This window comes from Lactuca serriola, chromosome 8, assembly GCF_051521515.1.
Source record: "Lactuca serriola cultivar US96UC23 chromosome 8, Lser_US96UC23_V15, whole genome shotgun sequence".
In the NCBI taxonomy this organism is placed as follows: domain Eukaryota; kingdom Viridiplantae; phylum Streptophyta; class Magnoliopsida; order Asterales; family Asteraceae; genus Lactuca; species Lactuca serriola.
This window is the reverse complement of record NC_136415.1, coordinates 300,067,724-300,093,314: the sequence shown is the minus strand read 5'-3', so window position 1 is coordinate 300,093,314 and position 25,591 is coordinate 300,067,724. Positions and strand designations below refer to the sequence as shown.

General features: G+C 36.6%; 2 protein-coding genes across 4 annotated transcripts; both read left to right on the top strand.

The window, feature by feature from the left end:
- The first annotated feature begins 240 nt into the window (after positions 1–240).
- Positions 241–11,101, top strand: MBD9 (methyl-CPG-binding domain 9). 2 transcript variants are annotated; one of them, XM_079016473.1, is made up of 10 exons: positions 241–1,178; positions 2,215–2,656; positions 2,745–3,698; positions 3,784–4,413; positions 4,947–5,249; positions 5,336–5,680; positions 5,811–5,909; positions 6,636–7,082; positions 7,450–8,895; positions 10,542–11,101. In XM_079016473.1, the coding sequence occupies exons 1-10, from the start codon at positions 748–750 to the stop codon at positions 10,917–10,919; spliced, it is 5,475 nt and encodes a 1,824-aa protein (XP_078872599.1). In that variant the 5' UTR covers positions 241–747; the 3' UTR covers positions 10,920–11,101. The 2 variants fall into 2 exon arrangements, with proteins under 2 accessions (XP_078872599.1, XP_078872598.1); XM_079016472.1 differs by having other exon boundaries at positions 242–1,178; positions 2,170–2,656.
- Positions 11,102–13,417: 2,316 nt separating this feature from the next.
- Positions 13,418–16,951, top strand: LOC145070534 (uncharacterized). 2 transcript variants are annotated; one of them, XM_079017475.1, is made up of 2 exons: positions 13,419–14,065; positions 14,144–16,951. In XM_079017475.1, the coding sequence occupies exons 1-2, from the start codon at positions 13,612–13,614 to the stop codon at positions 16,819–16,821; spliced, it is 3,132 nt and encodes a 1,043-aa protein (XP_078873601.1). In that variant the 5' UTR covers positions 13,419–13,611; the 3' UTR covers positions 16,822–16,951. The 2 variants fall into 2 exon arrangements, with proteins under 2 accessions (XP_078873600.1, XP_078873601.1); XM_079017474.1 differs by having other exon boundaries at positions 13,418–16,951.
- Positions 16,952–25,591: the final 8,640 nt, after the last annotated feature.

Sequence of the window (25,591 nt, the reverse complement as noted above, 5' to 3'; positions counted from 1 at the left end):
TTACACAAAAGTTTGTATATATGTAAAAAGTCTTTGTATAATTGCTGAAAATTTATGTTGGAACATGAGCTAAAACATAGTGTTTTTTTTTTTTTTTTTTTTTTTTTTTTTTTTTTTTTAAATATCATAACATGGTGCATACAAATTTCATGACACCTTGTGTATCAAATTGTAATATAAATTTAATTTTAACTATAAAATTGCATTTTTACCGAAGGGGTGGTATCGACATATGACCATACAGACGGGAAACCAAGAAATCTCCACTTCGCGATTCTCGAGGAAAACCCAAAACCAGGGCTTTCTTTGCTTTCCATCTTTCGCTTCAACACAAGATTAGAGTCTGTTTTCTACAGCTTTCTTTAACCCTCTTTTCACTTCGGTCCCAGCTTCCTTTCTCTCACATCGTATGCTTTACGTTTCGCCTCTTCTCGCCGGAAAATCTTCTCAGTGTCTCCGTTGCTACACCCATTTCATTTCAACCTACAAAGATTTCACTCACTACTTCGATTACACCTACTTTTGATTCAAAAATCCTTCATAATGCTTCATGGTTTTTTCAAAAATCGAGTTGCATTACTTTTCGCGATTTGGGAAAAGAGTCAAGTTTTTGGTGGGTTTCTTTAATCGACCGTCGTAAAGATTCGAACAACTTCAATGCCTCGTGTTAGAGAGACTTTTGCTCATTTATCTTTATGATTTGACTTGAATTAAATTGTGGGTCCTGGAAAGAAAATCCAAACTTTGATGGAGCATTCTGGTTCGGCTAGTTCATCAGTAGCTGGAACCAGTGGCCGTTCAGTGGCTTTCGAGATTGATCTTAACGAAGCACCCCTTCCGTCTCCCCGAGAAATTGTCGGTGGCGGTGTTTTTGCGGCGGAGCACCGATGCGGTTCTTGTGGCGAACTGGAAGGGGCCATGGTGATATGCGGTGATTGTGGGAGACGATTTCATGTCGAGTGTTTGGGCGTGAGAGAAGAGCAAAGGGAATGGAAGTGTTTCGAGTGTTTGATAGAATGCCGCAGTGGGAGGAGGATCTCGTTAACTGCCGGCGGCGGCGGGTGTGGTTCAGGGCTTTTTGACATGAATTCGTCTCCGCCAAAAGAGGCCGACGGTGTCGAGGAGGATTATTTCGTCAATTCAGAGCTCGTATTAGCAGCAAGCTTCCCCAATCCCAAGTATGTTGACAACTTCCACATCTTTTTTATGCGTAAAGTTTTATACTCGAACAAAATGCTTGATCGAAGATGTTTTGTAGATATATGCTCGCATAATCGATGTCTTTTCATTGGTTTTATGTCGTGAATGATCAATAATTTTGCTGTAAATGGCAGAAAAATGTCCCTTCTGATTTTGCAAGTAATTTAGGGTTTGAAGTATTATTTTGTTACCCCTTTATAAGGTTATTCTAGAACCAAAAATTAAAGAGTAGGATCGAAAGTTTGCAAATTAGCTTATTTCTTTTTCAGAACCAATCCTCTTTCAATACCTATTAGACAATCTTTAGGCATTTTAGGGCTAAAGATCTTACTAAATTCCAACTCTATGATATGAGTGAAGGCAAAGCCAATTTGATACCTTGTTTAAAGAGAAAAGTGAACCCCTTTGGGTTTTCATATGGCAGATTATATGGTATCAATCAATCCTTCATTCTTTCTACTTGTGACATTCACATCACTTAAAGATTACTTACACATATCATTTGGTTTTGTTCTTATTATAGTTCTACATCATTAGATGATTGAAGCTATGTCCATCATTGACCTTTTAGGGCGAATCAAAAAGATGCGGTTTTTTGTCCCATTGACATCAGTCTTTGTCCTAGATAAATGTGCACCAAACACAGTACAACATGTTCTATCATGCCATGTTTAAATCATTAACCCTTTTGGGTGAGACAAAAAGCTGCAATTTTTGTCCCATTGACATCAGCCTCTGTCCTATTCCAATGCATGACAAATACAAGACAACTTGTTATGTCATGTCATTATCATTGACCTTTTTGGGTGGAACAAAAAACTACAATTTTGTCCTATTGACATCTATCTTTGTCCTAATCCAATGCAAACCAAACACAGTACAACCTGTTCTGCTATCTAATTGACATGAAGCATGATAAACAAAAGGATTTATCATTCTTACTAAAATTTATGTCTTTTTGGATTCTAGAATGCAGGATATGAGGCGTAACCCTTTTTTTGGCTTTACTTTAAGTTCTCAGATGGCTCATCCAGATATGAGACTCATAGCAAGTGGATTTCCTTCTCAAAATCCAACACGTTTTGCACACATGAATCTTGAAACTGCAACACAAAAAGGCAACTTAGTATATCTTCAAGCACTTAAAGACTACATATCTGAAAAACGAGGTGTTTTAGGAGATGGGTGGCGTGTTAAATTCGAATATTCAGAAAAAAATTACAAAACTTCTGCAGTTTACTTCGCCCCAGATGGAAAACGATTTGATTCAATGTCAGAAGTTGCTCATCACCTTGGTTTGATTCCTGCATATAATTCCTTTGAGAAAGACGAAAAGGGTAGTGGGATTGTTATATTGCAAAAAGGATCACATTCTACAAAAAGAACAAAGAGAGGAAGTAACCTCAAGAAAGATAGTAATGTGGCAAATTGGACACATGGGTCACAATCTTTTCTTGTAAGTTTGTTAATATACTCTTCTTATCATTCAAATTATCAATCTTTATCAATCTTTATCATTTACCCGTTATCTTTTATTGCATCAGGATGGTTTTCCTGTTCAGTTTGAAGACCTTTTTGTTATGTCAGTTGGAAAAATCGATCCACACCTTTCATTTCACAATACCTCTCAAATCTGGCCCATTGGTTATCAATCTATCTGGCATGATAGATTTACAGGGTCCATTTTCATCCATAATGTTTTAGAAGGTGGAGATTCTGGCCCGATTTTTCGGATACATAGATACCCATGCACTAATCAATCAATTCCATATGCTTCAAAAGTGTTATGCATTACAAAATGTGAGTCAACACATAATGATGATGATACAAACATTCACCTTATGCTCACAGACGATTCTCCTCCACCTCACCTTGATGATGATAAATCTTCATGTTCTTTAAAGATAACTTCAAAACCCGAAAATAATCTTCAAAATGATGTGATTGGTGAGTTTATAGTTGAGGAAAGATCGATAACATCCGCTTGGAAAAAAGCTGTGGAAAGTTTACTAAAAGCATGTCGTGAGGCTTATAGGGGTACAAACGTCCTAAATTTTTGCTGCAACCATCGAGTTGATGAACAATATCTTGGACCAACATCCGATTTTGAATCATTAAGGAAGTTTTGTTACTTAGCGGGCCCGGTCAACAGCATCCCGGATAAGATTTTGACCATTGATGAGCTTGAAGCTTGTTTACAAGAGCTGAGAAAATGGTTAGAAGTTGATAGATTTGGTTTAGATGTTGAGTTTGTGCAAGAACTTATAGAACAGCTTCCTGGGGTTAGTTCTTGTTCAAATTATAAATCTTTGAATGCAAGATGTGAAGGCTCAAGCTCACAAACTATTGGAAGTGGGTTCTTTATGGCTTTGAGTAAAAACGGTTTACAACATTCAGCAGTTTCTAATAGTATGAGAAGATCCCACAAAAGACAAAGTCCACCTGGCAATTTGGTTGCCTCAAATCTTCCTCCTCATTTGATTGGTGATGTTATTCAGGTAATAATTAGAATTTTTAGATTATAAAAGTGAGATAAAGTTTGTATCTTTATGTCTAAAGTTCCAATTTTTTGTTTTCTTTTAGGCGTATGAAATCTGTTTAAGGTTTTATGAAGTTTTGGGTTTGGATGCACCAGTCTCTAGACACGTTTTGGAAAACGAGTTGATGAATCCATGGATTGATAATTTAAAGCCAATGAAAAGATCTTTGAATGATCTTCAAAAAGACACGATAATGAAAGCATGTGAAGTCAACAAACCGGATGATGATGTCAGCGAAGATTCTGATGCAACAGAAGAATGCGAGGAAGAAGGTTATCGAGCAGAAGCAGCTAGCAAATGTACAGGTGTCCAACTGTCAAAGTTCCACATGTCACTACTGAAAGTGTTGATAGAAGACATGTTAGCAAAAGTTAAGGAAATCTTTGATCCGTTTGGTGTTGTGGAGTCAAAGTCAAGAAAAGGGAAGAAGAAAGATGCTGAGGTGGCAGGTGGTGGGAAGAAGATAAATCTTGATATGTTTCCAGTGAATGAATTTACATGGCCTGAAGTTGCCCGAAGATTTATTTTGGTGGCATTGTGTATGGATGGAAACCTTGAATCATCAGAGCTTTTGACTCATGAATGTGGAAAAGTGTTTCATTGTTTGAATGGTGATGGAGGCACACTTTGTGGTTCACTTACTGGAGTAGCTGCAATGGAGGCTGATGCCATGGTAAGATAGATCCACATTTATAGGTGGAAAACGGGTCAACCCGTTTAATATTTTTTCTTGAATTTTATAAATAAATAGTGTATTAGATGTGATTACAGAAGTTACTGTTAAAGTAAGGTCAAAATGCAGAAAAAGACGTGTACTTTAACTATTTTTATCGATTTTAGGTACTTAAACTATTTTAGGTACTTTCACTATCTTCACTATTTTTCAATTTAAAATAATAGTTTAGTGGCTAAATTGATAAAAAAGGTGAAAGTACATTGTGTTTCTGTATTTTAACCTTTTTTAAAGTCTGGGTAATTGGGAAAAATGTCTTTTAAATGGTTAAAAACAGTAGAATGGTTTAATCACTATATAAAATAGTTAAGTGGCTAAATCGATAAAATCATGGGTTTCTGTATTTTACCCTTAAAATATCAACCCCCTCTTTTAATACAACAATTTAGGAGATTATGTGTTGTTATTTTGCATACATAGAATCATGAATTCTTATGTTACCAATGAAGATTTCTTGAATTTTGTTTTTTCAGGTTCTTGCAGAAGCTTCCAAGAAATTATTTTCATCAATGAACAATAAAGTTGTGGACTTTATCATAGATCAAAAAGATGATACAGGAGACTCAATCAAAGACACAAACATGATTGATGATGATTCCCCTGAATGGACACAAGCCCTAGAACCTGTAAGAAAACTACCCACAAATGTAGGTGCAAGAATCAGAAGATGCATTCATGAATCTCTAAACAAAAATCCACCCGAATGGGCTAAAGACATTCTAGAACATTCCATAAGCAAAGAAGTCTACAAGGGCAATGCATCAGGACCCACAAAGGTTCTCTTTAGTCTTTATAACTTTACTTATCTTCTTTACACTCTCAATGTCTAGTTTCGTCTTTTTAACTAACTTAAGTGAAACAGAGGGCAGTTATTTTGGTTCTTGAGAGAATGAGAGTGGAAAACCCTCAACAGAAGCCGATTATTGAGAAGAAAGAGAAGGAAAAAAGTGGTGTGAGGACACTTTCTGATGCTGTTATGAAAAAGTGTCGCATAGTGTTACGTTGTGTTGCTAATGCAGATGAAGATAGGATATTTTTTAATCTTTTGGCAAAAACTAATTTGAAGCCAAATGATCCTGATGATACAGGGGTACTTGGGTACCCTGCAATGGTTTCTCGTCCATTGGATTTTAGGACAATTGATCTTAGATTAGCTGCAGGGTTCTATGTTACTTCACATGAATCTTTCATTGAGGATGTTCGTGAGGTATTATATATTATATATTATATATTACACTTTTGGATACTTAAAAAAACTAAAAAGAAAAAGAAAAGATTGATTCACTGAAGTTATCCTCTCATTTGTTATGGTGTTTTTCTTTTTTTTTTTCTTTCAGGTTTGGCAAAATTTACGAATAGCTTATCGGGATTATCCTGATCACATGGAGTTGATTGAAACACTATCAAAAAAATTTGAAGAATCGTATGAAGAAGAGGTTAGTTAATAACTTAGTACTTAAATACTTTTAACATTTTCATCTTTGTGGGTTTCATTTTTCGTTGGATGGAATGGAATGGAATGAACAAGGTAATGGAATCAGTCATTACATTCCGTAATCATGTTTGGTTGGCCTGTAGGATTGGAATGAACTTTTATTTAAATTTTTTATATTATATGAAAGTTCATTATCTATTTTTACCTCTCATATATACAATTATTTATAATATCTACATTTGTTAATGGGATAATTACGAAAAAAACACTATATTTTTCCAAAAGTTTGGTTTAACAACCAATTTATGAGTGGGTTTTTAGCACAAATGAAAATTAGTTGCTTTTTTAGCAAAAAAATACAATTCATTGTTGTCGCAATAGAATTTTTATCCAAAAATAGGTGGTTTTTTAAGCACAAATGAAAATTGGGTGGTTAAACTGGAAAAAAGTGACAATATAATCCTTTGTTATATATAATTAATGAACTTTTGTTTACAAAAATAAAAAAATTAAACATGATCAAAGCTTATTACAACTCAAATAAGATTATAACAAAAAATAATATTGGTTAACTTTTTTCATTCCAACGGAATCAACAATTCTATTCCATCCTCGATTCCATCATACCAAACACTACTATGGGACCATGGAAAATGGTAAAAACAAGTCAACCTTATATTCCATAACATCTTTGACCAATATATGTATGACCTTTGTACAACCTTAGGTACTTAACCTATTCAATCGAATCATGGAAAACGGGAATAGTTTTGACTCATCAAGTGAAGAAGGGAAAAAAGAGTTAAACTCTCTACTCCTTGAAACAACGGAATCCCCAATTCCCCCTGCACCATGGGAGGATGGGGTATGCAAAGTATGTGGGATGGATAAAGATGATGATAGTGTATTACTATGTGATAAATGTGATTCCGAATACCATACGTATTGTTTAGATCCTCCACTTGCAAGAATCCCTGATGGGAATTGGTATTGCCCTTCATGCAAATCAACTCAACCCGTGCCACAAGATGAGAGGTGTGGGACCCGCGCACTATGTCGCTTACGTGGCAAGAAGAAACTTCAAAAGGAATTTACTCGGAATTTAATGGAGATTTTGGCTCCATTAGCAGATACAATGGAGCTGATGGAGTATTGGGAATTAGGCATTGAAGAGGTTCTTTTCTTGACTTAATTTATTTATAAGAAATAGCAGCTTACTTCGGTTGATTTGTTTTATTTCTTCGTGTTACAACATTGTGCTTTAAAAAATCTACCCAATGTTATGAGTGTCATGGAAACATAAAGTAATTTTCACTTTTATGATTGGATAGATAATAGATTGTGAATTTATAATAAGTAATTTTCATGGAAATATAAAGCAATTTTCAATGCTACAATTGGATAGATTTTTCAAAGTGCAATGTCTTAATAAGAAAAAAAATGAAAGCATGTTGTAACAGAAAGAAATGAGAGTAGATTGCTATATATTATTGCATTTGATGATCATGAAGTATAAAGTTTGTATCTTTTTTTTTTTGCAGAGAGTTTTCCTTTTCAAATTCCTATGTGATGAGGTCTTGAACTCGGGAGTTGTCCGAAACCACATCAGTCCTGACTCAGGTGATTCTGAAAAGAAGCTGCGAAAGCTCTACAAAGAATTAAAAAATCAAAATAAAAAAGAGAAAGAGAAAGAAAGCGAAGATACATGTCAAGAAGAGCAGTTATCTGTTTCTAAATCTGGTGATATTCAAAGTCAAATAAAGAAAGAAGAAAATGACGAAAACAAACATGCGGGACCCATGAAAACAGGCCAGGCTCAAGAATCGGGTTGTGGGGTTTCTTCTTTACAAGAAAAGATTGCAACTTTGGAGTCAAAAATAGCAAGACCCGTTGTTAGAAGAGATTATTTGGGTCGGGATTTACTTGGAAGACTTTATTGGATCCTTAGCAGCCCTGAACGGGTCGTTGTGTCGGGCCCACCTAGTCGTAGGAATGAAGGTGAAATTACCAAAATGCCCGAAATGTATGATAATGACTCTCTTTGGACTTGCTATGAATCCGATGCGGAAATCCAAGAGCTCATTGGGTGGTTGAGAGACGATGATACAAAAGAGAAAGAACTCAAAGAGACAATCCGACAGTGGCACATGAATCGAGTAAATGACGTAAACGCCCTAGAAAACCATGTTCAAACTGTCGATGATAATCCCGTGTATGGCACCAAGGCAAGGGCAGCGTTGGAAAAGAAGTTTGGTTCTTTCTCGAAAAAGAACGGGTGCAAGGGTAAAATGGTCAAGAACGGGAAATTATATAGGTGTGATTGTTTGGAGTTAGCGGGGCCTACCCGACACCATTGTTCTTCATGTCATTGGACGTTTTTGACCAACGAGGAGCTCGAAGGGCATAATGATGGAAAATGTCACAATCGTCAAGAATGTGAGGGTCCCACAAAGGGTAAAAAGGTCAAGTTAGTCAAACCGCAGGCTTTGACCAATCATGAAGAATCTGATTCGCCATTTGTTTTTGAAGAAATTCGGGCCAAGTTTTGTACACGGAGTTCTCTTAAAGAAGAAGTCAAAGAAATCGGTCTTATCGGGTCAAACGGGACTCCATCATTTGTATACCCACAAGACAATAATTCCGCTTTATTTTTATTTTCCGAAACGAAAAAATTGGTTAATTCCCAAAACGGGTCAACAGATATTCTTCTATTGGGTACAAATGAGACACCATCTAAGGTTGAAAGATTGAAACCCAAGGGTACAAGTGGAAAATCATTGTTGAAGAATAGAAGCTCATTGAGAATATGCCAATCTTCTTTGAAGCCGTTAACGGGCCGTGTTGTTGAAATTCTTAGGTGTCTTAAGATTAATTTGTTTGATATGGAAACTGCGCTTCCGGAAGATTCTTTGAGACCTTCAAGAGGAGGCTTGGATCGCTTACGTGCTTGGCGTAGTTTGGTAAAATCTTCACAATCAATCTATGAGGTAAAGTTGTTTGCAACAAAAAGATTTTATATAGTGCAAGATTAATTTAATATCTTTAAAATTATGTTATTGAAGTTTAGTATGAGTTCACAACAAAATGATATTAAAGTTACCCGACTTTTTGATACCACAATTAAAAGCCTTTAATTCAGATAAATTAGAAGCCGTTTTGATACCATAATTAGAAGCCTTTGATTCAGACTGTTTGATACCACAATTAGAAGCTTTTGATTCAAACTGTTTGATACCACAATTAGAAGCCTTTGATTCAAACTGTTTGATACCACAATTAGAAACCTTTGATTCAGATAAATTAGAAGCCTTTGATTCAGACTGTTTGATACCACAATTAGAAACCTTTGATTCAGATAAATTAGAAGCCTTTGATTCAGACTGTATGATACCACAATTAGAAGCCTTTGATTCAGATAAATTAGAAGCCTTTGATTCAGACTGTTTGATACCACAATTAGAAGCCTTTGATTTAAGACTGTTTGATACCACAATTAGAAGCTTTTGATTCAAACTGTTTGATACCACAATTAGAAGCCTTTGATTCAGACTGTTTGATACCACAATTAGAAACCTTTGATTCAGATAAATTAGAAGCCTTTGATTCAGACTGTTTGATACCACAATTAGAAACCTTTGATTCAGATAAATTAGAAGCCTTTGATTCAGACTGTATGATACCACAATTAGAAGCCTTTGATTCAGATAAATTAGAAGCCTTTGATTCAGACTGTTTGATACCACAATTAGAAGCCTTTGATTTAAGACTGTTTGATACCACAATTAGAAGCTTTTGATTCAAACTGTTTGATACCACAATTAGAAGCCTTTGATTCAGACTGTTTGATACCACAATTAGAAACCTTTGATTCAGATAAATTAGAAGCCTTTGATTCAGACTGTTTGATACCACAATTAGAAACCTTTGATTCAGATAAATTAGAAGCCTTTGATTCAGACTGTATGATACCACAATTAGAAGCCTTTGATTCAGATAAATTAGAAGTCTTTGATTCAGACTGTTTGATACCACAATTAGAAGCCTTTGATTTAAGACTGTTTGATACCACAATTAGAAGCTTTTGATTCAAACTGTTTGATACCACAATTAGAAGCCTTTGATTCAGACTGTTTGATACCACAATTAGAAACCTTTGATTCAGATAAATTAGAAGCCTTTGATTCAGACTGTTTGATACCACAATTAGAAACCTTTGATTCAGATAAATTAGAAGCCTTTGATTCAGACTGTATGATACCACAATTAGAAGCCTTTGATTCAGATAAATTAGAAGCCTTTGATTCAGACTGTTTGATACCACAATTAGAAGCCTTTGATTTAAGACTGTTTGATACCACAATTAGAAGCTTTTGATTCAGACTGTTTGATACCACAATTATAAGCCTTTGATTTGGTCCTTATAGCTTTTGATATGCCTCTTACTGAGTTTGATAAAAGAAGACGGAGGAATCTGACCCGATTCAGATCTGACTTAATCAGCAACTATCAAAAACTATTTATAATCTTCTTATTAATCATATCGTTTATTCATTTTCTTCAATAATCAAAGTTTGCCAAACACTCAAAGACACTGCTAAAGTAATTATCTTTTAACATTTAATGGTCTTTTCAGATGGTGCAAGCAACACTCATGTTAGAGGACATGATTAAAACAGAATACTTGAGAAAAGAATGGTGGTATTGGTCATCCCCTTCAACCGCTGCTAAAATCTCAAATATTTCAGCTCTTGCTTTACGAATATACGCCCTTGATGCAGCCATTTATTACGAAAAACCCCCGACACCCAATCTAGACCCCACAGAACCCCTAACACCCAACAGTTCCAAATCTGAAAAGAAGAATTCTGAAAAGTCAAATGCTAAAGACTCCTCGGAAAAGTCAACCCCAAAGAACAGTCAAAGTCAAAGGGCAAGCAGCTCACCTGTGACAACCGAGGGTTCAAGGCCTAAAACCAGATCAAAGAAGAGGATGAGGGATTCTGATACTTGATCAAATTAGAGTTGCTTTTCTTTTTAGACTTTGTAAATGCTAGAAGATGGGCTTCATTCATTGATCATATAGAAGTTGAAATGAAACATGTGTAGTTTTGTGTTGTAAATATTTGTTTGAATGTTGTTGAGTTGGAAAACAACCATGGTGATTTCTTGAGGATTAACATTGTTTTGGAACTATGAATCTTGTTTTGTGTTTGACATGTATTAGACTGAAAAAAAAAAAAAAAGACGGGTGTTAATGGCATACAATTCTAACTCTTTGTTCTACCCAAAAAACTAAGATGAGATAGACTTGTTCAATAATCAAACAAGAAATGTCAAGGCTTATACAAGTTTAAACACATGGAATGATGTGTGAGCTCATATATCATCTTAATGGAAGACATTTTTGGAGTATGTATATGATATGTTTCATGTTTTTGGTATTTTGAATTTGAACATGGAAATTATTATCATTGTATTTTATGGAAGTAGTATATTATGATTGTATGAGGTATATGTTCTAATGAGAGAAAATCATATATTCTGTATAAAGTTGACTGTGAAGATGTATGTCATGATGTTGACTACGAAGATGTTAGTGAGAAGGTTTAGAAAAATTAAGGTCTTGAATCACATTCAATCGTTTTATTATTTAAAAATCGTTTGCCATTTTTTAATATTAAAACTTCCAGATTTCAAGTTCAATTTTATGTATGGGACGATTGTTTATTGAAGTTATGATTTGTTAGTTTTTTGGGTGTGACAAGTTACACATTAAACTGATTTTTTTTCTTAAGTTAAGTGATTAAAAAAAAATACAACGTTTGGTACACAAATTAAGGAAATAGTAAATGTTGGTTTCTAGACAATTAATATTTTTTTATGTCACAAGTAGTGTTAATTATTGTTATTTAAAAAAAATATATGTTTATTTCTTATTATCATCATTTTAACCATACGATTTAGAACTAACGATTAAGTTGAAACACGTATTTTAAATAAGACATATAACCGAATACGTTTTACTAGTATATGTTTTTCAAATACATATAACCGAAAAACGATTTTTGAAAAAAGTATTTTGTTAAAGACATAAAACAACATATTTTATGTAAAATAAATACATAAAAATACATATAAAATTTTTATAAAAACTTTTTTTTATATAATACGGAAAATACGTTTTTTTTTTATTTAAAAAAATTATGTAAAAAAAATGTTTTTGTAATTTATTTATTGTTTATGTTTTATCGAATTTGTTATTATATATATATATATATATATATATATATATATATATATATATATATATATATATATATGAGTTTTAGAAGGTAAAAACAAAGTGCACCTTTAACTCAAGTTGTTAAGTCATTGGACAATTTAGAAGAGTGGAGGTTGCTAGTTCGAGCCTTCCCTAAAAAAATAATCATATTTTTCAAAGATGTGGTCCATATGGTTTACCAAATGACCAAATGTATCTTTTTATATTTGAAAAAGACGAAAATGTCCTTACAGAATCAGTATACTAATAGAGTTTTGGCAAACCACATAAACCATTTTTGTTGTTTTATTTTATTGTTATATCTATTTTGTTACTCTTTAAATTGGGATCATTTTTATTTCAATTTTATCTTCAAAATACTCAAATACATAATTAGAACATATCCGATCTTCCATATTATCCGTAGTGTTTTTTTTTTTTTTTTTTTTTTTTTTTTTTTTTTTTTTTGCCATACCATTCATTCCACTACATTTATCAAATAAAATATTACTATTTACATATTCACCGATCATCGAACATTTTTATTTCTTTTTTTGCTATTGTATCAAAAAAAAAAAAAAATTGTGGGTTAGAAGGTCTCTACTCTCCGGCCAACTTATTGACTCGCCACTCTCAGCCTCCGTTACAACTTCTTCTCCAGTAAACAACCCGCTGACATCTTGTCACTCGTTAACCTCTGTAATCTCTACCTCCAAAACAATCTCTTTTCAGGGCCGATTCCGAATTTGTGTTCCTCTCTTGTGAATCTCGTTAGGGTTAACTTCTCTGTAACTGCATTGGAAGCTCGAATGGAGACTTTATGATTTTTTTTTCTTGTAAAACAGAGAAGAGTTTGAGTGCTTGTCGGATGATTTTTGAATTGGATTTCCGTTTGATTTAGGTTTTATTCCCAAGTTTTTCCATTGAAGATTTAAGTCTGATCGGGTTCAAAACCAATACAAAATCAATCTATGAGGATGTTCATGCTACAATCGAATTTGTAATATACTCTATTTTTTAAAGAGTTGTTGACGAATACAAGAATACCACATAACCACAGGGACTGAATTTGTAATATACTCTATTTTTTAAAGAGTTGTTGACGAATACAATTGCGAATGCAATGAGGTATTAAGAACACAAGAATACAACACTGTCATTGACTTCCAATGGCATAAGTTTCTGTTCATTAATGTCTGTAGGAACACAAGAAAAAAAAGGGACTAATTAAACCAGTTATTCTGATCAAGAAAAAAAAAAGGAAACTAGCGTGTAGGAATATACAAGAATACAACTATATCATTGACTTCCGTTAGTATAAGTTTCTGTTTATTTATGGCTTTATAAATCAACCAATTCCTTCATCATAGCAACCCATCACTTCATCTTCAACCTATCTTTCTATTTCAGTTTTTATTCCAAACTTTAAACCGGGTTGATAATGGATAATCCGAGGGGTTTAAGGCTCCATCTAATTTTTGTATGTGCGTTTCTGTTTGCAGAAGCCACATATACTACTTGTTTGAGTGGTGGAAATACAAGTGTGGTTTGCTCTGAGAAAGATCGACTTGCTCTTCTCAAGTTCAAAAACAGTGTTGAAGATCCTTCTGGAATGTTGTCCACATGGGTTGGTGATGACTGTTGCATGTGGGGAGGAATTCACTGTAATGCAACAACCATTGAGAGCCTTCATCTTAGAGGATGTTGGGGATCTCAAGACACGGATGATGGCTGCTACTTAAGTGGTAATGAGGTGAACTCTTCTTTGGAAGAGTTCAGACATCTAAAATACTTGGACTTAAGTGGGAATGATTTTAGATGGAGCCCTATTCCTAAGTTCATTGGATCCTTGAAGCAACTGACCTACCTCAATCTATCTAATGCTGTTTTTCAAGGTAATATTCCTCATCACATTGGAAATCTTTCTAATTTAAAGGTTCTTGATCTTAGTTTAAACCGAGGGCTGATGGCAGATGATATGGCATGGACTTCAGGCTTTTCTTCACTTGAGCATCTTGACTTGAGTTTGGTAGATCTTGGTGGAGCACAAAACATGGACATGGTGTTTTACATGATTCCCTCTTTAAAAGAGTTGAGTTTGTCGGATTGTGGACTTTCCAATGCTGATATTGGTCATTTTCTAAATTCGAGTAGAATACTTCCCAACATCAGACACCTAGATCTTAGTTTAAATTCTTTCCAAGGTCCACTCCCTGGCTTTCTTCAAAACATGTCATCATCCCTAACATTCCTCAATCTTTCATACTTTAATCTTAGTTTGTCATGGAACCTTGCAAACTTTCTAGGCATGATGCCTTCTTTATCAGAGCTGCATTTGTCATATTGTGGGCTCGATAAGACGCATCTATCTTTCTCTCGTCTTAATTTCACCACACTTTCTAACATCCAACACTTAGTTCTTAGAGGAAACTCAATTGAAGGCCCATTTCCATCATTTTTCACAAACATGACTTCCCTAAGAGTCCTTGACCTTTCACAAAACATGCTGAATTCTTCGGTTCCTATTATGCCTAACCTTCTAGAGCTTTATCTTTCCTCAAACCAGTTTAAGCAGATTGGGGATGTTGGAATCTGGAGACAGTGTCACCTGAAACAATTGCATGCATCAAACAATCATTTTGAAATAGAAACGATCAACTCACCAAAAAACTTATCAGAGTGCTCTCAATATGCTTTGGAATGGTTGGATTTAAGTAGGTGTTCAATTGGTATAATTCCAGAATCATTTGGACGACTGGCCAATTTAAGAGGGATAGATATATCAAGCAGCAGATTGACAGGCCTAATCTCCAAATCTCTAGGAAGATTAAGATTTTTAGAAGTATTAGATCTATCTAATAACCAGTTAAGTGGTCCTATTCCTACATTCCTTGGCAATCTTTCCAAACTTGACCTTTCTAATAATCAATTGAATGGTTCAATTCCAGAATCCTTTGGAAATCTAGCAGCTTTAACATATTTGGATCTACGTTCCAATCAGTTAACAGGCCCTATCCCAACATCAATCGGGCAACTTTCCAAACTCCATTATCTAGATTCCTCTAACAATTTTTTTGAAGGAGTAGTTTCTGAAGCCCATTTTGCTAATCTTTCAATGTTGAAGTACTTGGATGCTTCTTCCAACACCAAGTTGACATTCAATGTTTCATATGAGTGGACACCTCCATTCCAATTGATAACCCTTCGACTCAGTTCTTGCAATATTGTAACTGAATTTCCACAATGGCTTCGAAATCAAAGGAAACTTGGGTCATTAGAGTTGTCCAATGCTACAATCTCAGGGCCTCTTCCCACATGGTTGCGAAAGATGCCCATCATTCCTTTCTTAGATCTCTCTCACAACAAACTCACCGGACCTTTGACAAACCTTCCTAATGGGGCAACTTATGGTCCATATGGATTTGTTCCAGTATTATTTCTAAAAAATAACTTGTTCAATGAGTCGATTCCAAGTTCATTGTGCAGAAGGACAGATCTGGAATATCTTGATCTTTCCAGAAATAGGTTGACCGGGGAAATTCCCAAGTGTCTTGAGAATTTGCAAGGATTGTATGCCATGATACTTAGCTCAAATCGGTTGTCTGGTGGCATTCCAAGTTCTTTAGGTCTCAATTCATTGATTCGGTTAAAATTGAATGACAACAACTTTGTTGGTGAACTTCCTAGAGAATTAGGGAACTTACCAGATTTAAATATCTTAGATGTGGGGGATAATAAATTATGTGGAAATGTACCTGAGTGGGTGGGAGAAAAGCTTACAGATTTGATTGTTTTAAGGTTACATAAAAATAACTTCACCGGAAGAATTCCTGAGACTTTGTGCAAAGCTTCAAATCTTCAAATTTTGGATGTTGCACACAACAACTTAGAGGGACATATCCCTCGTTGTCTAGGAGAGTTGAACGCCATGGTTAATAGTAGCGGATATGGGGCTGGTGACTCTTATGAGCATGATGAGAATGTTGATCAGGTCATGAAAGGTGTTGATCTTGAATATTCAAAAACTTGGGATTTGGTTTATAACATGGACCTTTCAAGCAATCAACTTGTTGGAGAAATACCAGTTGAGCTAACTGCCCTTTCAATGTTGGGAGGTCTCAACTTGTCCAATAATCATCTCAATGGGCGTATTCCAAACAACATTGGAAACATGATGAAGTTAGAATCTCTTGATTTATCTGGAAACGAATTGGTTGGGGTAATCCCTCAAAGCATGGCAGATTTGACCTTTTTGAGTCATTTGAATTTGTCACACAACAACCTGTCGGGACGAATTCCAACAGGAAGGCAACTTCAGACCCTGATTGATCCATCGATATATGAAGGGAACAAAGATTTATGTGGGCCTCCATCGCCTAGGAATTGCTCAAATCTCGGAGAAGACCCAACAACAAAAAGCAAGAAGAAACAAGGAACAGCTGATGAGAAGACTGAGGTATCGCTGTTTTACGTGGATATAATTTGTGGTTTTGCAACTGGGTTTTGGGGTGTTATTGGAGTTTTGTTGTTCAAGAAGCAGTGGAGACAAAAGATTTACATGTTTGCTGAGGAAGCCATGGAGAAGATATATGTTGCAGTTGCAGTCATGGTCAGAGTTACCAAGATCAAGGGAGGAAGAGAAGCCACATAGAACCTATGGAATGCAAGTAATTTTAAATGTTTGTTTTGATTTCTATTATCAGTATTGTATTTTTTGTACTGCTATTTGTATTTTATTTTTGTAATATGGATGTTGTTTAATAGTGTCAATTTTGAAAATTTTGTTGGATTTTGGAATTTATACAAGGTCAGGTAATTAGATTAGATTGTTTAAAGGAACTGAAATAAAGTTTCTGTATGGTAACATTTTAGGCTTAATGAGCTAGAAAGGTAACAAACTTTTGTCTTTGTCCACATTTAGGTAACCATGTTTTTGTCGTTCACATTTAACCATTGAACTTGTTTGACCTGTTTAAAATAGGTAATATGAACAGTAATATTACCCTATTATGAAAAAGCCAAACAACTTTATTGGCCAAATGTGTACGAAAAAAATATGGTTACATAAATACGGACAAAAACCAAAGTTTCTTACCCGTTTTGGTAGTACCGGACAAGAACCGTCTTAGGGACTGTATGCCCTAGGATCATGCTCCGACAGTCAATGAACAATTAGGTTAGACTTGGTCTAACCCAATTTAATCCCAACTAGTCATGGGCTAAGCTGTGTTGCTCGGTCTTTAAAACGCATACAACCTATCCCCTTAAGCGTACACAACCTAACCCCTAACTAGCTGGGCCTAAAATGGGTTGGCCCAAGACTTAACCTTCTCCTCATACACAAGACCGGACAACCTGATTTCATTTCACATCAATGGATCTTATGACTACTTGCACTTAGCACAAAAAACTCAATATTACCAAAATAGGTAAGGAACTTTGGTTTTTGTCCATGTTTAGATAACCATGTTTTTTTTGTACACATTTGACCAGTAAACTTATTTGATCTGTTCATAATAGGGTAATGTTAATGCTAATTACCGATCATATTACCCTATTTTGAACAGGTCAAACAAGTTCAATGGTCAAATGTGAACAGAAAAAACATGATTACCTAAATGTGGACAAAGACCAAAGTTCGTTACCTTTCTAGGTCATTAACCCAACATTTTAACTTGAAATACCTTGATGTTTCATTTTCCACTTATTTCTACTCTCAAAACAACTAGATGTTGAATTTTGTCGCTTTTCATCTAAATGGCTCCAAGTAAGAATCATACTCATTATCTATTTTTTGGTTGATTTTTTTTTTTGGGAGGGGGGGGGGGGGGGGGAGAGGGATCCATCTTAATCTAATTTTCAATCTCTAAAACGAAAAATATGGGTTAATCTTCATAACAGGTCAACAAAATTTCAGCCATCAGGCACAAGTGAGACAACATGGAAGGTTGAGAGATTGAAACCCTATGCTACAACTGGAAAATTATTATTAATTAAAGAATAAAAACCTAGTGAGAATATGTCAATCTTTTTTGAAGTAATTTACAGTTATTTTCTTAAAAAAATTCGTGTTTTAAATTGGAGGGAGTGGTAGCATTTGCTAAAACATTGTCATGTTATGTTTTTTTAGACACCTGGCCATAATATGATGATATGAAGTGGTGATCTATTTAGAAGGTAAACATTTTTTTCTTAAATTAAATAAATTTGTAACGTCCTAAATTTTACGTCTAAAAAATTCGTTTTTAAAACATTACTTTAAGAAACATTAATAATTAAAACATTGTTCAGTTACCCATTCCATGATAACAATCTAATTCAAAATTCACAAAAGATAAATAGTCAACATATCAGAGCATAGATGTGGAAACAAAAGTGTGTGTGACATGCTGCTACCGCGCCGGCTCCTTCCCCTTGGCTGAAGAGGTACCTGAAACAACAACTAAAAACGTAAGCACAAAGCTTAGTGAGTTCCCCCACTGTACCACATACCACATAATCACATAACATACAAAAGTTGTCAGGCATATATGGGTGCCCGACCTACCCCTTCGGTCCTTTCGACCGGATACTGCCTAGCATATCTGGGTGCTGGCCTCCCCTTCGGTCCTTTCGACCGGATACTGCCTAGCATATCTGGGTGCTGGCCTCCCCTTCGGTCCTTTCGACCGGATACTGCCTAGCATATCTGGGTGTTGGCCTCCCCTTCGGTCCTTTCGACCGGATATTTAGGGGACTAACTCCCCCTACTGTCTCTAGCACATAGCATCATAACATACTAGCACATAAACATACACAAATAGTAGTGACCCTAGATGAATATCACAGAGACAATCATCTAATCCTACAACTCCTGCTAGTGGGCCGGCATTGTGGCCTTAGACCCACCACTACTGGAAGGTAACTCACCTCAAAGTAGCTGCTGAACTGAGCGGGAACCGACTGTCTACTGCTGCTGCTGCTGCTCCGGAAATCCTCCGGCTGCAATTCCCACAATATACTCAATCAAACACTGTTAAATGACCTTTGGGTAAAATGACCATTTTACCCCTGATCATGACCTAAGTCAAAATCAGAGTCAACTTCTAGTTGATCCGACTCGCCGAGTTGGCCTTCCAACTCGCCGAGTCCCTACCCAAACGCTTGCCCTGAATCCCGTTCCTACTCGTCGAGTTAGGCGACGACTCGACGAGTTCTCCTTCTTAACAGATACTCAAGTCCTTCATCCTACTCACTGAGTTGTATGAACAACTCGTTGAGTTCATCTTCATCCGATGAACACTCATGCCTAGACTCGCCGAGTTGTATGAACAACTCGTCGAGTCTGTTCTTGATCTATGAAGATTGCCTTGGACTCGCCGAGCCAGGCCATGACTCGCCGAGTCCTATCATGGGTGAGTTCAGCTTCCAACTCACCGAGTCACACCCTGTGACTCACTGCTCAAACTCGATACAGCAAACAGGGGACAACTCGGAGACTCGCGAGCAGACTCGTCGAGTCATATGAACGACTCGCCGAGTCGTTGCCATGCACTCCTAAAATACACAGATTTGCTCGATTCCAGTCCATGCCATTCACAGATCTGGGCTTCTAGGACACGATTCCCACGTAAAGTTTCCAACTTTACGTGTAGACATTCACCAATATGGGTTTTAGGGTTCAAAATGCCTCAAAAGGGTAGATCTAGGATGAACAAGCAACATGGGTCCATAAAGCTAACAGATCTGAGCTCCTGGAGCTCAATCTTGTCCAGATCTAGAGACCAAACAACTTATTACGAACCCTTAAGCATACACAATCTTGGAAATGGCCCAAAAAGGGCTCTAATGGAGCTATAAGGGACAATAAGCTTAAAAACAGAGAGGAAACGAGCTATACCTTAGGGGAAACGTTGGAATGACACATAGATGCTTGGCCTCCTTCTCCTCTTCTTGATCCCCTCTTCTTTTCCTCAAAACTTCAAGAATAACACCAAAAACACTTCAAACTCATAAGGAAACACGGCTACAACAAGTCACAGGACTCTGAGGGTGAATGGGGGCGAGCTTGGGGCGGATATGTCCTTTAAATAGGGTGCAAACCCCTGAAACTTAGGGTTTCATCCAACAACTGTGACTCGCCGAGTCCAGGATATGGACTCGCCGAGTCGACAACTTAAACGTGTTCCTGGTCCCGCATCTACTCGGCGAGTCGGACCTGTGACTCGCCGAGTCCAAGGCTACAATAAGAGAAATACTCAAATAAGATTTACGTACCAGGAACCAGATGCTACAAAATTTTTATTTAACTATTTAAATAAAATAAATTATAAAAAGATACAAGTTGCTAAAGATGGAGTTACGAGCATTTGAAGCTGAAATATTCAAATGATTAAATGGGGACCACCTGTGTTACTCTCCTTCTCTTTCATCTCGCCAAGAGACTAGCGAGCCAATCTTAACGAAACGGACGTGCTTAGTGCATGGTTAGGGAGCGGTAGAAATGGCGAGCAACTCCCTTAGCCTTAAGATCAATTTGTTTGATATGGAAACCACACTTCATGAAGAATGTTAAAGACCTTTAAGGAGAGGCATGATTCACTTACGTGCTTGACGTACTTCCTACTTTTGTAAAATCTACATAATCAATTTATAAGGTAAAATTACTTATGAAAAAACAATTTTAAATAGTACGAAACTCACTTTAATATTATCACTACACTTACATCACGCCATTATAAAATACTCACCACTCCACATCATTATGACCTTATTTTTTTTAATTATTTAATCAAAAAATATTTTTTTTAATTAATTAAGTGTTTATAGAGAGATAAAAAGAGAAAAAAAACATGATTAGAAAAAAGGGGTGGCGTATAGACCACATTTCACAATGGATGGTACCATCCGAGGATGGTGTGCACACTACCACACACCATCACTTTGCCACTTCATTGCCATGCCAAGGGCATGATAAGTATACCAAGAGGCCTTATAGAGAATAAACCTCCATGTGAACATCATCATGTGACCAATTTTGTTGATTTGTACTTGTCTTTGTGAGTTCCCGCATCATCTTTTTACCAATATATTTGCTTAGGAGATGGTAACCCAAAAATTCACTAGTTGACTTGAAGCTCTTTTTCCTAAATTGTCCAATGGATCGTAATTTCTCCTTTTATAATACTTTTTAGAAGCCAAAAAATGGTTGGTTGACCGTTGACCCTTGAATTTCACTTGTGTAGGTTGAGTGTGAATTTAAGGCTCCCCTTTATTTCAAGTGTGCATTTATGATCAGATTCAAAAGAAACCCACAGTTCTTGTTCTAAACTTTCATACCAGAATTCCAGAATGATGAAAGAGTAGTTATGGTGGCAGTGAGGAAAGGGCAATAAAATCTTCCTCTTTTATTGGGTTTTTGTATTGGTGATGATATTTTGGTCAATCAATGTTAAGAACCCCTTTTCATCATTCTGGTAATAACCCTAAGGATAAAGAAAATCTATTTTTGGCTCTCATATTGGGTCTCTATCAACAGTTCAAATTTAATTTAATTCATATGTATTTATTAATTTAATTTTGGATTAAAGTTGGTTACAATCTTAAATTTCGGTAGAGTCCATTTAGTATTAGGCCTTGGTGGGCCCAATGGGTTTTGGGGTTATTTATGGACTAGTTAGTGGACTACCTTTAGATCTAGAGAATGAGGGTTGGGACTTAGATCCTAATTTGAGATCATTGTAGATATGGCTCAGAGGTAGAGGCTGGTGCGTAATGGCGACATTTGTAGGAGCCATTCATCATTCGAGGTGAGTCTTCTCACTATACGTTACATAGAATGGTATTATATGTTGACCAGAGGGTCTTATGTGTTATGTATGAGATTATGTGCTATATGTTATATGTATGTTGTATGATGTTATAGACCGGGCCGGAGGGTCCAACGAGCTATGACCGGACCAGAGGGTCCAAAGAGCTACGGGACTAGAGGGTCCCGCTGAGACACATTGACCGTAGGGTTGTATTATAGACTCAAGTGGCATATGTGTTGTATGTGGTATTTTGGGGAACTCACTAAGCTTCGTGCTTACCGTGTTATGTGTTACTTGTTTCAGGTTCTTATCAGGATCGCGGGAAGGCGGCGACTCGATTGTACACACCAGAGAAAAGAGTCATGAATGGGGATCCTGGATTTTGATAATGTTTTGAAAACTTTGTTGACTATTAAATGGTAGTTATTTAAAATGACATGTGTTTTATGAAATTAAAACTAAAAAATTTGTTTGAAAATTTACGGTGTTACAGTACCGGCTGGATCTGCCAGCCGAGCTTAGTCAGATCCACAACACTTTCCACGTCTCTCAGTTGCGGAAGTGCCTAGTGGACGATACGGTGGTGGTAACCTTGGAGGACATTCAGGTTGATGGCAGCCTGAATTACATCGAGCGGCCTGTGGCGATCCTTGACCGGAAGTCGAAGGATCTGAGGAACAAGAGAGTAGAACTCGTGAAGGTGCAGTGGCAACACCGGAAGGGGTCAGAGTGGACTTGGGATCCGGTGAGTGAGATGATGGAGCACTACCCCGAGCTGTTTCAGGATCGAGTGGCAGACTTCGAGGACGAAGTCTAAAATAAGTGGGGGAGATTTGTAGCACCTGGTTCTTGGTATGTGTTCTGTAATTAATCTTCTTTATTTTTTTTGCACTTTTGGCCCTGGACTCAGCGAGTCGAAGGACTGACTCGCCGAGTAGAAGCGGGATGAGGCGCGAGATTTAAGTGGCGGACTCGGCGAGTCGAGTCCCGGACTCGGCGAGTAGCCGCTGTTTGGACAAAACCCTAATCCAGGGGTTTGCACCCTATTTAAACGACCTAATGCAACCTCCTTTTCCCTTTATGCTCCCAAACACTCCTCATAGCAAACCCTAGCCGTTTTTGTGAAGATCTAAGGCTTTTTGAGTGATTCTTGTGAGTTTTGGTCTCAAGGAAGAAGGAAGAGCATAGAAGGATCAAGAGGGGACTGAAGGATTCGAGTTTGGTTCATCATTTACAGTCTTTGGAAGGTATAAAGTCTGAACCTGGCTCATTCTTTTGGTTAGATCCCTCTTTGGGGTGATTTAGGGCTTTTATGAGCATTTTTGGTGGCCAACCATGTTTGCAAACATGGTTGGGGGTTTGGGCTTATGTAGTATGTCATTTTATGAGCCACAAGTCAGATCTAGGTTTCTTTTTGCACCAAGGAAGGCCCCATGCAACAAAAGAACCATTCTAGAGCCTTTTAAGCTCTAATGTCCCATGCATGCACGTAAAGTTTGTAACTTTACATGCTAGATCGAGTTTAGGGGCCTGGATCTATCACTTGGTTAAGTGTTGTACATCAGAAATCAAGGTTCTTAGTAAGGAATATGTTAGACTCAGTGAGTCCATTCCTGGACTCGGCGAGTCTAAGAGTTTTGGTCCCATATCAGTGAAGGTCGTAAGGACCAGTTGAGTGTGGATGGTTTTTAGGGAGTCCTGGGGAGTGACCCAACGTTCTGGACTAAGCCAAAGTATTATGGGAATTCATGGTACTCGACGAGTGCATGAACGGACTCGGCGAGTCCAAGGCAATCTTCATGGAACTCGGCGAGTTGTTCATCAACTCGGCGAGTCGAGGACATAACGTGTTCATAGGATGAAGAGTAACTCGACGAGTTGTTCATACAACTCAGCGAGTCAAGTCAGGACATGAGTATCAGTCGATGATGAACTCGACGAGTTGTTCATATAATTCGGCGAGTCGGATGTGGATTTAGTCGGTGTTCATTTAGAAGGAAAACTCGTCGAGTCATCGCCTAACTCGACAAGTAGAGACGTGTATGAGGTCTGATGAAAGGATAGGGACTCGACGAGTCAGGTCAACTGGAAGTTGACTTTGACTTTGACTTGGTCAAGGGGTAAAATGGTCATTTTACCCTAAGGGTAGATGTCAGTTTCTGACTAAGTGTTTTGTGGGAATTTTAGCCAGAGGACTTCCGGAGCAGCCGCGACAGCAGTCAGAGGATTCCCGCGCAGTTCAGCAGATACTAGGTGAGTTACCTTCTAGTAGGGGTGGGTCTAAGGCCACAATGTCGGCCCACCATTGAGGAGTATTTAGAAGATAATTGTCTTTGTGATAATCTATCTTGGTTTGATATGCGTTGTATTTGTATGATATGTTGCATGATAGGGATATATTCCCTGATAGTGGTCCGTAGGACTAAGGGGTAGGTCAGTACCCGGATATGTCTGAATGCGTGCTTATAACTTGTTATTGTCTGCTAGTGGTAGGGGGTGGAATAGTCCCCAGTTACCGGTTGAAAGATACTGATGATGATTACCGGTTGAAAGATACCGATGAGGATTACCGGTTGAAAGATATCGATGGTATTGTATGGTATGTGGTATGATGGGGGAGCTCATTAAACTTTGTGCTTACGGTTTCAGTTTTGGTTTCAGGTACCACTTCATCCAAGGGGAAGGAGCCGGCGGCGTAGCATGGCATCACACACACACTCACATATGATTTCCGTACAGTGTTTTCTGGGAGTGTACTCTGATGTGTCATTTATTCATGGTTTTGGGTTTCAGACATGATACTTGATTTTGAGACGACGTGTTTATACAATATTTCCTAATGAATGTTTTATGAATTAATTAATCAAAAATGAAATTTTTGGGCTTAAATTTTGGGATGTTACAGAGAACATAGTTGGATGATGACAAAAGATTTTTGGATTATAGGTTAGTAGATGTAAATACATGTTGTAAGGCCTATATGATACTGTTTATGTTTTTGGTCTGTATCGGAATATGACATCCCGAGGTTTTATAATACAATGAAAAATCATTTCTTTAAGAAATGCTTTGATAAATTTTTATCATATTTTGTTTTGGGGACAAATTCCGCAACACCTTTTGAAAGATTGCTCTGGTTTTATTTTAAAAAGTATATACGGAATCAGTCTTTTCTGGTCGAGAAAATGAGGACGTCACATCGAACATATTTGGATTGTTGACTATATTGATCCAAGCCTGATGATGATTTGGATGGTGAATGTTCGGACGACGACTTTGTGTAATTTTTATTTATTACATATTTTTTAAGTTTCTAACTTTTGAAGTTTTTAATTTCTTATATGTATTTCTTATTGTAATTAATAGAAAATATATTTTATCTAAATTTAGTTATATGAAAATTATGAAAATTGGTTTCACTCGCAGATTGATCATTAGGTCTTATTTTTTCCGGACAAATATTTTTCTGGCATACGATTCCAAATGCAAAATATTAATATTTTTTTGGAAATAGAGATTTTTGCTACTAATCATAACATATTTTCACATTTAAACGTTTTCCCCTTAAATTTTTTTGATCAAAATTTTTTCGTCATTTGCAATTTTAAAGTTAATACTTTGTATTTTATA